Below are 16954 nucleotides of genomic sequence, written 5' to 3'. Positions count from 1 at the left end.
CTGTCTGTGGTCTTTGCTCGCGCTGCACCCCTACCACCCAAAGCATCCCAGCTGCAGGCCTCCTGCCAGCCCCAGGGATTGCCTCCCAACAAACTCAGGAGGGCTCCAGGGCAGGGACCCCGATCCCCAGGCTCTGTACCTTGGTGACCCCTGGATGCAAACCCAGCCCAGACTCCCCAACCCTCGTCCAGCCTTCTGCAACAGGCCGTTTCCACTCTTTGCTGCTGACATCTGTCCTGCATTGAACACATGCTAACTTTCTGCAATGGGCAAGTTAATGGCTCAGGAGCTGTTCCTGGTGCCCTGCAACACCAGCAGTCGGTGGTTTTGAAGCTCCCACTCCCACCCCCACCTTAGGAGCTTTGGTGGCGAGGCGTCTGCAGCGGGGTGCTGGTAAACTTAGCCAGCCTCTCGGTGTAAATACTCTCACTGCAGTTGATTCCGAGCTACAGCTTTGCAGTGTGCCTCACTGTATCTCTGCGCACAGTTCCCTCCACCTACAATAACTTCTCCCTCGTCCGCGGGCCCCAGTACCACCTGGCCTGTCCGAAGCCCTCCACCTCAGCAGGCCACATCCTCCCCAGAAGCCGCCTCTGAAAGAAACCAGACTTACAGGCTGGGTTTTTGGCGCAGGCTGTTTGCAGGGCTCCCAAAGTACTCAAACTTGAGGGTAAAAGGGGTCTGTATCGGGGAACAGTTGGTCAGGATGAGCTGGCGATTCACGCGGGTCCGCAGCGGCACTGCTGAGCCGAAGTCCAGGTGGAGCCTCTCCGGGTGGCCTGGCCACAGCTCTGCACTGGCAACACTGCCCCGAGCCCACGAGCACCCGGTTACACGCCACCCTTGGCCCTGCCCAGCGAACCACCTGGGGTGGGGGCGCCAGAGCTGCCCGGAAACCAGGCTGCATCCTCCAAGCCCTCATTAAGCTGCCACCCCAGGGCTTCCCTGATGGTACAGTGGTTGAGAATCTGCCTGCCAATGCAGGGGACACAGGTTCGGGCCCTGGTCTGGGAAGATCCCACATGCCGCAGAGCAGCTGGGCCCGTGAGCCACAATTACTGAGCCTGTGCGTGCGATGAAGAGTGGCCCCCGCTTGCCACAACTAGACAAAGCCCTTGCACAGAAACGAAGACCCAACACAGCCATAAATAAATAAAAAAAAAAAAAAAAAAAAAAAAAAGCTGCCACCCCACAGAGACTCCCATCTCGCCCACCTGTGATGCCAAGAGAGGCCTCAAACTCCCCAGGCTCTCCCTGTCTGGGGCAGACCGGCCTGTCTCCCGGTCGCCAGGCCTCGTGTGGGAAAGCCCAAGGTACCCACAGCCCCGTCCCCTGCCGTCTCCCCGCCTGAACACCACGCCTCTGGTGTGTGGGGAAAGACCACAGAGAAGGCGGTGATGGGCTAGGCGGGGCTGTCCCCAGAGAGTCTGTGAGGGGCCTTTTCCCGGCCGCGGGAATCACGGGGAGGAGGCTGGTACCACCTCAAGGCCAGTCCTTTTAACGGCTGCCTCAGCCCCCAGGCCTCGGGCCTGCCCTGGGCTCACCTGCTGTCGCTGTCCTCTGTAGAGATGGCGATGGCCACCTGCAGTCCCTGGGGTTTCCCGGAAATGCCCAGAACCAGTGGCTCCTTCACGCCCAACACGTTACAAGGGAGGGCCAGGTCCATCAACTCGTCCTATAAGGAAGCGCACCGGGGGTGCATCACTCAGGTAAAGCCCAGGGCTTGGCCTCAGCAGAGGGGCCTCAGATGGGCTCCCGCAGCACAGGAGGCTGCTTGGGGGCGGGGGCGCTCAACCCAAAGGTCTTGTCCAGGCTCATCTCTGTGGAAGGGCTCCCAGACCCTTCAGTGGGTCACTATGCCCAGACCCGGCCTGTCAGCCCACCCCTGCCCCCCACCGGAGGCCTGGCCCCTTCCTCAGGGCTCCTGGCTGTGAGTCGGCCCCAAATACCTGGGCAGCCCCACGTGAGGGAGACCCCTCCAAGCGGACCTCTGGAGAAGCCGCACATTTATCCTGATGAAGCTGCTACCATAGAAATCAAGCCCTTTCTGCGTGAGGTCTGCTCTGTGCCAGGCTGGGCCCGGCCGTCACCCTCGAGCTCAGGCTCAGCTGTGTAAGAAAGCCCACCGGCCACATGTTCGCCAGAGAGGACTGGGACCTGGGGCTGCTAGTCCCTGCGAGGAAGAAGTTTCCTTCCCCACAAGAACCACAAACAGAGAGCCGGCAACCACCCAAGTACTGAGCACATTCGGCCCAATGGCCTTCCTGTGGGCTGCACCCAGGAGAAGCTGTGTCCTTCTTGGGAGGAACCTGGGTGCCGCTCAGACTCCCCTGCAGCACCCAACACAGGGCCCGCCGTGGGCAGCAGCTCTGTTCAGCATCTCCAGGCAGCTGGAAAGCTGGGCCCACCTGCTCCAAAGAGAATGGCCTGGCGAGGGCTAAAGGTGGTGCCCAAGGGTGTCAGGGCACATCCAGGCCCTGTGTCCCTAGACAGCAGGCCCAGTGGGAGTGGGGACCCCAGACCCAAATGCAAGAAGTCTCGTCCCCACTGACGCGGCCCAGGAGAGGGGTCTGGGGTGGACCTCCTGGCCGGCACAGAGGCAGGCAGCCGGGGGAGCTTCCTGGGCATGCAGGCCCCTGAGCCCTCACTCGCCTGGGTATGAGCAGTCAACTCTAGGCTGAACTGGCGCTCCTCACGGGGGCCCAGCGTGCCACGTCTCGGGGAGACTTTTGCTGTGCAGAAGCTTGCTTGGAGCCCCAGGAGCTGGCAGACACATGGGTGGGGTCACGTGCTGGGCTTCCAGGATGGACCCGGGGTCCAGACAGAGGGCTCAGCACCACCGCATACTCTGGGGAGGCTGGCGGACTGGGGGCCCCCAGCAAGACCAGCAGGGTGGGGTGCTCCTGAGTGGGGATAAACCACAGGTCCCTCTCCTCTCCTCTCCCACCACAGATGAACCTCATCCCTGTCAGGGGTTCTCTGGACTAAATCCACCCTGGGAGGCCCAGGGTGATGGGGAACAGGGACAGCTGGCTCTGATGCACAGGGACGTGGCCCCATCTGCCGTGGCACGTGGGGCAGGCAGCAGAGTCAGCTCCAGGGGCAATAATCTGTTCTGGGAGGTGTCTGGGGGACAATGTCCCCCTCCACACAGGCCTCTGGGGCTGAGGGTTGCAGGCCTAGGGCCCGACAGTGTGGGCTCACCCACCTTGCCCCAGTGGAACTGGGTGGGCAGGAGTGTGCCATTGATGAGTGTGACAGGCGTCTTGGTGGGCACGCCCACGTAGAGGTTGGTGACCTCCACCTGGCTGCTCTGCAGGTACACGTAGGGCTCCTGCACCTCGGCATACACAGGCAGGTGGCTGGAACACAAGGAAATAAAAGGCATACTCAACAGAAAGGAAGAATTAAAACTCCTCCCTATGTGCAGATGACACGATGGTCCACGTAGAAAATCCCAGGGAATCAATTTTTTTTTTAAATCTTAGAACTAATGAGTGAGTCAGCAAAGTGACAGGGTAAAAATCAACACATAAAAATCAATCACTTTTTTTTTCTTTTTGGCTGTGACAGGAGGCCTGTGGGATTTTTAGTTCCCTGACCAGGGATCAAACCCGGGCCCTCAGCAGTAACGCACAGAGTCCTAACCACTGGACCGCCAGGGAACTCCAAAATCAATCACATTTTTACAGGCTAACAAAGAATGTGTAGAAACAGAAGTTAAAAATATAATACCATTTATAATTGCTCGAAAAATTGAAATACTTTGGTAAGTATCTAATAAAACACATATAGAATTTGTGTGCTGAAAACTACAAAAACACCAATGAAAGAAATCAAAGATGACTATAAATAGAGAGGCATAAATCATGTTCATGCATTTAAAAATTCAACACACATGTCAATTCTTCCCAAATTGATCTATTAAGTTTAACACAATTGTTATCAAACTCTTAGCCAGGATTTTTGTAGATATAGACAAGCTTATTATAACATTTATATAGAAAGATAAAGGACACAGACTAAAACAATTTTTAAAAAGAATAAAGTGGGAAATTACTGGATGTTAAGACTTACTATACAGCTATAGCAATCAAGTTAGTGTGTTACTGGTGGAGGGATGTATACAACAGATCAATGGAACAATGTAGAAAACCTAGAAACAGACCCACACAAATATGCCTGAGGGTATTTTTTTCCTTATATAAGGAACGGGGATAACATGCATTTTGCTTTTAACTTTTTATTTTGAAATACTGTAGATTCACATGCAGCTGTAACAAAAAAAAATACAAAGGGATCCAATATACTCTTCACCCAATTTCCCAATAGTAACATCTCACCTAACTATAGCACAATGTCACAAGCAGGAGACCAAGACGGATACAATCCAGCAATCTTATTCAGACCCCATCAGGTTTACATGGACTCGTTTGTATGTATTTACTTCTATGCAATTTTATCACATGCAGATACGCATGACACCACCACAGTCAAGACACAGAACGGTTCCATTACAAGGATGTCTCATGCTATCTTCTTTTTTTTTAACCTCCTCCCCACCCCCATTTTTTTTTTTTTTGGCCATAAATTTCTGAGTGCTGTTCACTTTGTTCAATAATTAAGGATTTTTCCAAAAGAGAAAAAAACCTTTACCATCTTGGCCAGCTTGGCAATCTTCAAGAATATCAAGGAAGAAAAGACTTGTCCCCATAAAGAGCTGTAAAATACATTTGAAAATGAGGTTTAATTGCAGTTATCATGCTATCTTTTTATAGCCACAGAACGAGACTGAGATAGGTCATAGATTCAAAAGCCAAACAAAAGATAGAGATTGGCAAAATGTATTTAAAAAAATGATCCCACTGTATACTGTCTGCAAGAGACACCTTAGATTCAAAGACACAAATATGCCGAAAGAAAAAGGATGGAAAAATATACTGCAAACAGTACCCAAAAGAGAGCTATTGTAGCTATTTTAATGTGAGATGAAATAGACTTTAGGACAAAAATTGTTACTAGAGACAAAGAAGGGTATTTTATAATTATAAAAAGATCAATCCATCAGGAAGACATCACAATTATAAATACACATGTCTAACAACAGTGTTACAAAATACATGAAGCAAAAAACGACAGGACTGAAGGGAGAAACTGACAATTCTAAAATAATGATTAGAGATTTCAATACCTCATTTTAAATAGTGGACAGAACAACTAAGCAGAAGATGAACAGGAAATAGAAGACTTAACACTATAAACCAAACAGACCTCTATATAACACTCTATCCAACGACAGCAAAATGTTTCCTATGGGTACATGGAATATTCTCTAGAACAGACCATAAGATAGCTCATACAACAAGCCTCAGATTTAAAAGGCTGAAATTATACAAAGTATGTTCTCCAACAACAAGAGAATCAAATTAAAAATCAACAACAGAAAATAATTTGGGAAACAAAAATACATGTAAATTAAACAACACACTCCTAAATAAACAATAGGTCAAATAAGAAATAAAATTTTTGGGTGAATATGCAAAAATTAGTGAAAAACACCACATTAATTTTAAAAAGGACAAAAATGGCATGATTATTTCAAAAGACACAGAAAAAACATTCAATGAAACATTCAATGAAACGTTCTTTCATGAGAAAAACAATCAGCAAACTAGGAATAGAAGGGAACTTCCACAACCTGATAAAGGACATCTACAAAAAGCCTACAGCTAATATACTTAAAGGTGAAAGATAATGTTTTCCTTTTAAGATCAGAAACAAGGCAAGGACATCCAACCTTGCCACTTTCATTCAACACTGTACTGGAGTATCATTAGGTCCATTAGGCAGGAAATAGAAAGGAAAGGCATCCAGATTGGAAAGGAAGATGTAGGGACTTACCTCATGGCTCAGTGGTTAAGAATCTGCCTGCCAATGCAGGGGACATGGGTTCGAGCCCTGGTCCGGGAAGATCCCACATGCCACACAGCAACTAAGCCCATGCACCACAACTACTGAGCCTGTGCTCTAGAGTCCGCGAGCCACAACTGCTGAGCCTGCACACCACAACTACTGAAGCCCATGCGCCCTAGAGCCCATGCTCCACAACAAGAGAAGCCACCGCAATGAGAAGCCCACGCACCACAACGAAGAGTAGCCCCCGTTCGCCACAACTAGAGAAAGCCCATGCACAGCAACGAACACCCAACACAGCCAAAAATAAATAAATAAATAAAAAATTTAAAGGAAAAAAACGGAAAGGAAGATGGAAAATATTCTCTAAATGCAGACGACATGATCTTCTATTTAGAAAACTATTAGAAGTAATGTGTTCAGCAAGGTTGTAGGATACAAGGTCAATATACAAAAAACTATTTGTATTTCTACACATTAACAATGAATAATAATAAAATGTGATTAAGAAAAGTCCATTTCCAAAAGCATCAAAAATGATACAATACTTAGGAATAACTTTAACAAAAAAAGTACAAGACTTGTACACTGAAAACCTCACTGAAAGAAATGAAAAGACCTAAATAAATGGAAAGACATTTCATGTTCAAGAATGGGAAGACTTAATATTGTCAGGATGGCAATACTCCCCAAACTGATCGGCAGATTCAACACACTCCCTATTAAAATCCCAGCTGCCTCTTTGCAGAAAGAGATAAACTGGTCCTAAAATTCATACAGAAATTCAAAGAACCCAGAATAGCCAAAACAATCTTGAGAAAGAAAAACAAAGTTGGAGAATTCATACTTCCTGATTTCAAAACTTACTATAAAGCCACATTAATCAAAACAATGTTGATATGGCATAAGAACAGACCTATAGATCAATGGAACAGAACTGACAGTCCATAAATAAACCCTCATGTTTACAGTCAACTGATTTTTGACAAAGGGTGCCAAGACAATTCAATGGATAAAGAAAAGTCTTTTTAAGAAACCCTACTGAGACAACTGATTATCTAGTTGGAAAAGAATGAACCTGGATTCTTTTCTCACACCATACACAAAAACTAACTCCAAACGGATCAGAGACCTAAGAATAAGAACTAAAACTATAAAACTCTCAGAAGAAAACATGTGAGTAAATATTTGTGACATTAGGCAATGGTTTCTTAGATATAACACCAAAAGCGCGAGCAACAAAAGAGAAAAATACATAAACTGGAATTCACCAAAATTTAAAACTTTTGTGCTTCAAAGTATACATACCATCAAGAAAGTAAAAGGACAACTCTCAGAGTGGGAGAAAATATTTGAAAATCATATACCTAATAATAGACATGTATCTAGAATATATATAAAGAACAACACTTCCATCTCAAAAAAAAAAGGAACACTTGCATCTCAATAATAAAAAGACAAATAACCTTATTTTTTTAAATAACCTTAAATAACCTTAAATTTTTTTATATAATTTTAATTTTTTAAATAACCTTAAATAACCTTAAATTTTTTTTAAATAACCTAATATTTTTTTAAATTTTAAGAATTCAAGAGCTAGTTCTCCAAAGAGGATCTACAGATAACCAAGAAGCATATGAAAGATGCTAAACATCATTTGCCATCAGGAAAACTCAAATCCTCAGTGAAATATCACTTCACACACACCAGGATGAGTACCACTGAACGATAGATTGTAACAAGTGTTGTTGAGGAAGAGGAGAAATAGGAGAGCAGGGTGGAGAAGGATGGAGAGTGGGTCCCGACTGGCAACTATTATATTTGCCCCATATATCATTATTATAATAAGATACACTATGTTAACATTATGCATAATTTGTGAAAATTTTAAAATAAAATAAATATAATGCTATCCCAATGCATTATATTGGGATAATTAAAAAATTAAAAGAAAGGCTGTAATCAGATTAACTGATAAAACAGAGGAGAACAAAACTATTACTTAAGACCCCTGGAGAAGGCCAAGCAGAGATTCCGTAACAGTGGAGTGAGAGGCATCACAAGGCAGAGTGGGCTGTGGGGAAAGAGCAGGGGAGGTAACTAAAGGAGCGCTGGGAGATTATCCTGGAGGGTTCAGCTATACTGGCTCCCAGAGCTCAGGAATCACACAGAAGACTGGTAAATCCTGCAAGAGGATTTACCCCACCTGCAGTGAAGAATGTGGGCGTGGCCCTGAAGAGAGGTCACAGCAGATCCTGCAGGAACACTGGGCTTCTCAACTGTCTCTGAGGGAAAACGACCAAAAAGATCCTATTTATGAAGGAAGGAAGGGACTGATTCGTGTAGCTGGCCAGTGTGGGTTTCCTCGACTGTTTGTCTTGGGCTGTTTTCCCCAAAGGCCCCTTCCCTTTACGGGATTCAGGAAGCTGTCTGCTCTGAGGGTACTCACACACACTCACACACACTCAGTCCTGGGAGGAGGACTCCATCCACACCTACACCCACATACTCAGAGGAAACTGACACCACCGGCTCCTTATGCAAATCAACTTCCTCCTTCAGAACAGGAATGGGCAGCCAAGGATTATTAGATGTAGAAAGAAACCCAAAAAGCGAAGAAAGATTCCAAACCAGAATCTGAGGAAACTAAAATTAGTTTCCTCAGGGTAATCTGAGAGGCTGTTGCATCCATAAGACAATAACAGATGACTACAGAAAAGGAACAATTCACACACACACAAAAAAAAGCTTGAAATTGAAAAGCATGATTGCCAAAACAAGGGTATCCACCAGAGACTTAATTAGTGACCTGCAGGGCCAAGGGCATATCCCTGAGCGAGGAGAAAAACCCCAAGAGATGGAAAATATGAGGAAAATGGTTAAACTCATGCAGTATAGATCCAGCAGGTTTGTGGTGGACTGTGGTAGCTATTGTTTTTACTGTCCAGCAAGCTTTCCCACCTGCCTCTTCTAGAGCTGGATCCTTGCCCCCTGCCACGGGGAGGTAGGGCCTGTGAGGGGAGGTGACCAAAGAGATCCATTCAGACTGTATCTCTGGAGAAAGCTGATTTCATTTTTCACAGAGGTTATTAAGCTGGGAGTGTGTGAGCCTGGAACTCTAAGTGGCCCCCTTCCCTGGGGCATTGTGGCCAAGGGCCCCTGCCAATGGGGGAGAGAAAGGCCAACAAAGAGAGAGAAGCAGAGTTGAAGGATGGGGTGGGTGCAGGAGAGGGAAGGAGGGCGGACAATGAGAGAGAAGTAGAAGACCAGACAAAGGAAGAGGCTGGAGCCCTGGATTCAGTAGGGCAGGAATGCCCGGGTACATGAGCCAATGGTTCCCCCTTTTTGCCTAAATTGATGTGTTTCCCTCACTTGCAACTGTAAACATTCTGATTAATACAAGGTCCTTTAAGAAGAAAGAATAGAGGTAAGAAAAGAAAGGAAATAAGCAGAGACTGAATAAAAGGTATTCATTCTGCCTGAGGAGAAGACAGACTTAACCCTCTTATTTAAGGACCATGAAGAACCATGCAATTACCGGTGGCTTTGAAAAGACTCATACTTAGACCCATAACGTTAGCTGTAGAAGAGCACATTTGAATGAGACATTGCTGGTACTTTCCCCCTGTTGCTGATCCAAGTACCCAGAGTCTGAGAATATCTGTCACTGTGACAGTCTGGGGTGATGGGCGTCTCATACCCTGGAGGTGCAAGTATAAAATGGCCCATTCTCTTTGGAGGATAATTCAAGTAGTCATGAAGATTTAAAGTGAGCAGTGAAAGTTTTTATAACAAAATACGTGCAGAAATGACTACAAAACAAATATACAGTTTAAATAGCTATACAGTTTAAAGAATAATAATAAAAAGAACAACTGTGTACCACCCCCGCCTAGCTTAAGAAACAAAATGTTACCATCAGTCAACTTAAGAAAATGAATATTATGCTTCAAAATAGTTTGAGAAGGGTTGGGGGGAGAAATGGATGAGGCTTGTGGATGAAGCAGTATTTGTCGTGATTTGATAATTACTGAAAGTAGATGATGGATACACAGGGGTTCATTATACTATACTATTTTTATATACGTAAGAAATTTTCCATGAGAAAGGAAGGAAGGAAGGAAAGGAGGGAGTGAGAGAGGGAATATCACTAATAACCTTCGAAATCTCCAGTGTGTTCCTCCCAGAATACAATGGTATTTGCTCATTTAAAAATGCCATGTATACACTCAACTAATATTTGACAAGAGCACAAGAATACCCTAAACAGGGACTTCCCCGGTGGCGCAGTGGTTAAGAATCTGCCTTGCCAATGCAGGGTACACGGGTTCGAGCCCTGGTCCGGGAAGATCCCACATGCCATGGAGCAACTAAGCCTGTGTGCCACAACTACTGAGCCTGTGCTCTAGAGCCCATGAGCCACAACTACTGAGCCCACATGCCTAGAGCCTGTGCTCCGCAACAAGAGAAGCCACTGCAATAAGAAGCCCGCGTACTGCAACAAAGAGTAGCCCCCGCACGCCACAACTAGAGAAAGCCTGCACGCAGCAACGAAGACCCAACGCAACCAAAAATAAATAAATAAATAAATTTGTTAAAAAATTAAAAAAAAAAGAATACCCTAAACAGACATTTCTCCAAAGAAGACATACAGATGGCCAATGGGCACATGAAAAGATGCTCAACATCACTAATTATTAGAGAAATGCTAATGAGAACTACAATGAGGTATCACCTCATATCAGTCAGAATGACCGTCATCAAAAAGTCTACAAATAATAAATGCTAGAGAGGTTGTGGAGAAAAGGGAACCTTCCTACACTGTTGGTAGGAATGTAAATTGGTTCAACCGTTTTGGAGAACTGTACAGAGCTTCCTTAAAAAAATAAAAATAGCATTAAAATAACAATCTCATTCCTGGGCATATATCCAGAGAAAAATCATAATTCAAAAAGATACATGCACCCTGATGTTCACTGCAGCGCTATTTACAATAGCCAAGTCATGGAAGCAACCAAAATGTACATCAACAGATGAATGGATAAAGAAGATGTGGTACATATACACAATGAAATAATACTCAGTCATAAAAAAGTGAATGAAACAATGCCATTTGCAGCAACATGAATGGCCCTAGAGATTTCTTTTTTTTTTTTTCATTTTTGGCTGCGCTGCACTGCTTGTGGGATATTAGTTCCCCAACCAGGGGCTGAACCCGGGCCCCAGCAGTGAAAGCGCCAAGTCCCAACCACTGGACTGCCAGGGAATTCCCAAGATTATCATATTAAGTGAAGTAAGTCAGACAGAGAAAGACAAATATCATATGATATCACTTATATGTGGAATCTAAAAAAAAGGATACAAATAAAGTTATTTACAAAGCAGACACAGACTCACAGACATAGAAAACAAACTTATGGTTACCAAAGGGGATCGTGGCGCAGGGGTGGAGAGAGATAAATTAGGAGTTTGGGATTAACATATACACACTACTATATATAAAACAGGTAAACAACAAGAACCTACTGTACAGCACAGGAAACTATAGGCAATAACTTGTAATAACATATAATGGAAAAGAATCTGAAAAAGAATATATTATGTGTATGTATAACTGAATCACTTTGCTGTGCACTTGAAACTAACACAACATTGTAAATTAACTATACTTCAATTTTTAAAAAATGAACACCTGGGAAAATGTCCTGGGAAAGGACAGTCTCTTCAACAAATGGTTTTGGGAAAACTGGGTAACCACATGTAGAAAAATGAAATTGAACCCCTATCGTACACCACTCACAAAAATTACCTTGAAATGGCTCGAAGGCATAAACATAAGATCTGATACTATAAAACACCTAGAAGAAAACACAGGGAAGAAGTTCCTCAACATCAGTCTTGGGGATGCTTTTTTGGATTTGACACCAAAAGTACAAAAAACAATAAGAGCAAAAATAAACAAGTGAGAGGGACTTCCCTGGTGGTCCAGTGGTTAAGACTCCATGCTCCCAATGCAGGGGGCCCAGGTTCAATCCCTGGTCAGGGAACTGAGATCCCACATACCGCAACTAAGCCTGCGTGCTGCCAACTACTGAGCCCGTGCTCTAGAGCCCTCCCACCACAACTAGAGAAGCCTGCACGCCGCAACCAGAGAAGCCAGTGCGCTGCAACGAAGACCCAGCACAGCCAAAATAAAATAATTAAAAAAAAAAATAAGTGAGACTACATCAAACTAAAAAGCTTCTGCAAAGCAAAAGAAGCAATGAACAAAATGAAAAGACAACCTACCAAATGGGAGAAAGTATTTGCACACTGTGGACAAAGAATGCTGCCTGCCATTTCAGTAAACAAAGGATGTTGCAACCATCAAGCCAGCAGTCACTGCATCTGCCTCCCCCAGTGCACCCTGAGGGGAATTCAGGATGGAGAGAGACAGGGTACCAGCCATACGTAGTTAAGATGCATATTAAAGGAATGATTTCAATAAGCCCAGAATCTTGCATCTTCCCATACACAGAAAAGCACTAAAATCATTAACTTGAGATGTCTGTTTCTTGTGATTAGCAGTAATCTTTTGATGTTCCCCTGTATGTTGTTTTTGTTTTGTTTTGTTTTGTTTCAGCAAAAACTCCCATATATTCTGGCTCCTCCCTTACCTCAGAGCTATCTGAGAGGCTGTTTTCTGGACTATAGTCCTCAGTAAGGTCCCAGAATAAAACATAATTCTCAACTTTTAGGTTGTGCTTTTTTCTTTTCAGTCAGCAATAACACATATCTGATAAGGGGTTAATATCCAAAATATATAAAGAACTCATACAACTCAACGGCAAAAAGCCAAACAAATCAAATTAAAAAATGGGGAGAGGAACTAGACATTTTTCCAAAGAAGACATCCAAATGGCCAATAGGTGCACGAAGAGATGCTCAGCAACACTAATCATCAGGGAAATGCAAATCAAAACCACAATGAAGGGCTTCCCTGGTGGCGCAGTGGTTGAGAGTCCGCCTGCCGATGCAGGGGACACGGGTTCGTGCCCCAGTCCGGGAAGATCCCACATGCCGCGGAGTGGCTGGGCCCGTGAGCCTGCGCGTCCGGAGCCTGTGCTCCGCAACGGGAGAGGCCACAGCAGTGAGAGGCCCGCGTACCGCAAAAAAAAAAAAAACCACAATGAGATATCACCTCACACCTGTTAGAGCAGCTATCTTCAAGAAGACAAAAGATGACAAGTGTTGGTGAGGATGTGGAGAAAAGGGAACCCTTGTACACCATTGGTAGGAATATAAATTGGTTCAGCCACCACAGAAGAAGTATGAAGGTTCTTCAAAATATTAAAAAGAGAACTACCACCTGACCCAGCAATTCCACTTCTGGGTATATATGCAAAGGAAGTGAAAACAGGATATCAAAGAGATATTTGCACCCCCATGTTTACGGTATTATTCACAACAGCCAAGGTATGGAGCACCCTAACTGTCTGTCAACAGATTGATGGATGAAGATGATGTGGTACATGCATACAATGGAACATTACTCAGCCATGAGAAAGAAGGAAATCCTGCCATTTGCGACAACATGGATGGACCTTGAGAACATTACGCCAAGTGAGGTAAGTCAGACAGAGACAAATACTGTAATATCTCGCTTATATGCAGAATCTAAAAAAGCCAAGTTCGTGGAAACAGAGAGTAGGATGGTGGTTACCAGGGGCTGGGGATGCCCAGCACCTGGAAAGATGCTGTTTAAGGGTACAAACTTGCAACTAGTAGGTGAATGGGTCCTGAAGATCTAATGTGAAGTATGGTGCTTATGGACACCAATACTGTATTATATACATCAAATCTGCTGGGAGACTTGATTATTCCCACCACAAAAATGAAATGATAATTAGGTGAAGTGATGGAGGTGTAAGCTAACGCTACAATGGAAATCATGCTGCAATATATAAATGAATCAGGTCAGTATGCTGTACAACTTAAAACTTAGTGACATGTCAACTGCATTCCAATAAAGAGAAAATCTGACACAGTTATTTTGTATCCATTCTCCTGTTGATGAACGTCAGCTGTTTCCAGTTTTTCACTGTCATGAACAGTCCAGCTATGAGCCTTCCAGCATGAGCACACGGCTCCCACTGCACACGTGTAAGTCTGGGATTATATCCAGAAGGACTGATGCTGGACCAAGGGTATTGTTACCCTTATTAGGTAACAATAAAGTGTTGTCCAAAGTGGCTGCATTAATGTATATTCCTTTCGCATATATACACTAGAAGGATATATATACCCCATAATATTACTAGTGAGTGATCTCCAGGTAATAGATTATGGATCATTTTCTTTTCTGTAATTTCCAAACTTCATAGAATAAACACATATCAAGACCTTTAAATTCTGAAACGTCTATAGACAAATACGTAACTACACACAATATAAATAAATATGCCACGAATATGCAAAGAGTGTGTCGTACTGGCTCCCTCCCCACCCCCTTACCTGCAGGTCCCGTTTACCACCTCCAGCTTCAGGACAGTCTGCAGACACTGGCAGTGCTGGGCCTCCAACGTGATGCTCACTCTGCACTCCCCCAGTGGCTGAACTTGGCCACTGGACGGCTCGATGACGAAGGGAGACACCTGATGAGGAGAAGGACGAGGAGTGGGGACACATGGAACTGCAGAACTGGGTGCTGGCCATGAACAACCAGGGTTGCCCCCAAGCTGCCCCCACCCCCTCCCCCGAGCGCTTCTAGGATGCGGAAGGAGGCAAGCGGGTGGGGGAACACAGCTGAGCAAGAGCTCAGGACGAAGAGGATGAAAACTGAGTCTCCAAGGAAAGGAGGTGGAAGGCAGAGGGAGTCGCCCTCGGCGTGGTGGCTCTGAGAGGTCTGCCCGCCCTGCTGCGCAGGCGCGCATCAGGAACTGTCGGCTTCAAGTAAGGAAAGCCATCAAGCCCCCAAACTAGGGGACAAGCTTCCATGTGGCCACAGATTTGCCCTTTGCACCTGTAACTGTGCCTTCCTGGTACAGACCCCTCCCCATATCCTCTGCTGTAGCTCCTCTCTGAAGCACCTAGATGACAGTATCCGCTGCACGTTTCCTAAGTTGTTTTACAGACGCTAAAACCACCACCAAATGGAAGAAATTAACTACTTGATGACCATGAGCACGTAGTCCCCGGACCTACCGGAGCCTGAGGAGTGATAACGTTAACCCCTGCGACACTGCCCTGTTACCTCACCATCCCCCAAGCAGAGAACTGTGCACGAACTGAGCACACACGCTATGATCCACCTCCCTCACCTGGCCTTCAAAAATGTTTTGCTGAAACCCTTCGGGAAGTTTGAGGTTTTTGAGCACGAGCCACCTAGTCTCCTTGTCTGGCACCTTAAACGCTACACCTTCCTTCACCACAACCTGGTGTCCGTAGATTGGCTTTACTGCACGTGGGCAAGCGGACCCAAGCTTGGTTCAGTAACACACCCACGTGGTCTCTGCCCCACCCCGTCACACCCTCACCTCACTCAGCCCCACTGCAGGCTAGTTCCCACTCACCCAACATGTCCATCCCCTGCCCTATACCAGGCACTAAAAGGGAAAGGAAAAGGCTTGGGGAGAAGAGTGCCCCTCTTCCTGTCCAGGCTGAGGCCAGGAGCACCAGCCTGACTGCGTGGCCCCAGGGCCCCAGAGGGGCCGCACTGGCTAGTCGGGGTGTCACTGGACGTTGAAAGCTTACAACCAGGAGGGAGGTTACTCCTCTTTGGTCTCTTCCTTCCTCGAGACCAAGGCCATGAAGGAGTGCAAGGCACCTGCCTGGAGGGAGACCTGGCCGCCCCTGCCCAGTCCCACCCCACCTCCACCCTGGCCGCCGTGCTGTGCTATCTTGGGCCCTGTGCCCTCTCACTTCAGAGGTTCCACCGCCCTGGCACTGGAGGGAGGGTGGGCTGGCCTACGTCTCAGGAAACGTGGCTGGCATGCTCTGGCCTGGCTTGTCCAAGCTTTGGGCCCAAGCTCTGCTGGTAAGGAAAGAGCCCCTTTGCTTTCTTTGCTCGTTGCTCCTCACGTGCCTCTCCTTTGGAGCCCGGTGGGTGTGTGTGGGGTGGGCGGGGGGGGGGGGCGCGCTATGGTCTGGGTCTGGGTTTCTGGGTCCCCTGGCCTGGGGACATCTACAAACCCCAAATCTCAACATTATTTTTGAGAGCTCACAAGAACACAGCACAGAGAACTGTAGAGACAGGACTGCTACCAGCTTCGATTAGGACATAAATCTTAATGTACTGTGAAACTGACAATTACTTCAACTGTAAAATGTAGTTATTCTTCACTATGGGAGAAAAACACAGACTGGGAATCAGAGAACTTGGATCTGATACGATTCTGCCACCTATTAGCTGTGTGGCCCCAGGGAAGCCCCTGTCCCTCCCTGTTTCTCCTCTATCAAGTGACAAGGTTGGCTGAGGTCCGTAAGTTTCCAACTTCGCTCTGGGAAATCCCAGGGGTTGCTCAGAAGTCCTAGGGCAGGGAAGTGGGATGTGGGGAGTGGCAGGGCGGGGCAGGGATGCCTGACGAGGAGGCCTCTGGGAGCCAAGAACAGTCATACTCTATTCTAGATCTTGGGCTTCTGCTGAAGGTTTCATTTGAAGAAAAGGTTACTGATAGCACCCTGCCCGCAGTCCCAGCGCCAGCCTCTGTGGTTCCATGGTCCAAGCAGCGTGACCAGTGACCCCTGGGGGGGCCAGTGCTAACTCCAAGCCTGTGGAACAGACCACATGGCAATGTTTCTTGGCAATGGTGTTGGCCAATTCGATGCAAACTGTCATAACTTCTAAGTTTCAGGGTGCCTAGTGGAGAAGCGAGGCCGCCAGGTAAAGGAGAATGGCTTTCAAGTGGAAAGGAAAAGTCCTGGAGAAGGGAAGGTGCATTGGCAAATAAGATGTATGTGTGGCTGTGACTCTCTTTCCTCAGCTCCTGAATGTGGAAGAAAAAGTGTGCGGCCCTCTAACCAACAGGGGAAGTGGGCAGCAGGATGGGGGACCTGGGGAGGG

At 46.2% G+C, this 16954-nt stretch overlaps 1 protein-coding gene and 1 non-coding gene across 2 annotated transcripts in view; one reads left to right on the top strand and one right to left on the bottom strand.

The window, feature by feature from the left end:
• Nucleotides 1-16954, bottom strand: part of DLEC1 (DLEC1 cilia and flagella associated protein) — a 104350-nt gene that overhangs the window by 9361 nt on the left and 78035 nt on the right. Inside the window, exons 21-25 of the mRNA XM_060022182.1 lie at nt 14407-14546; nt 3209-3362; nt 2653-2763; nt 1545-1675; nt 614-805 (exon numbers count right to left, since the gene is read on the bottom strand). Coding sequence (XP_059878165.1) covers nt 614-805; nt 1545-1675; nt 2653-2763; nt 3209-3362; nt 14407-14546 — 728 coding nt within the window. The remainder of the gene's footprint in view (nt 1-613; nt 806-1544; nt 1676-2652; nt 2764-3208; nt 3363-14406; nt 14547-16954) is intronic.
• TRNAW-CCA (transfer RNA tryptophan (anticodon CCA)) lies at nt 11888-11960 on the top strand. Its single transcript has one exon. It is a non-coding gene; the product is annotated as a tRNA-Trp (tRNA).

This window comes from Delphinus delphis, chromosome 10 (genome assembly GCF_949987515.2).
Source record: "Delphinus delphis chromosome 10, mDelDel1.2, whole genome shotgun sequence".
In the NCBI taxonomy this organism is placed as follows: domain Eukaryota; kingdom Metazoa; phylum Chordata; class Mammalia; order Artiodactyla; family Delphinidae; genus Delphinus; species Delphinus delphis.
The sequence above is the reverse complement of the archived record's forward strand: the minus strand, read 5'-3'. Positions and strand labels throughout refer to the sequence as shown.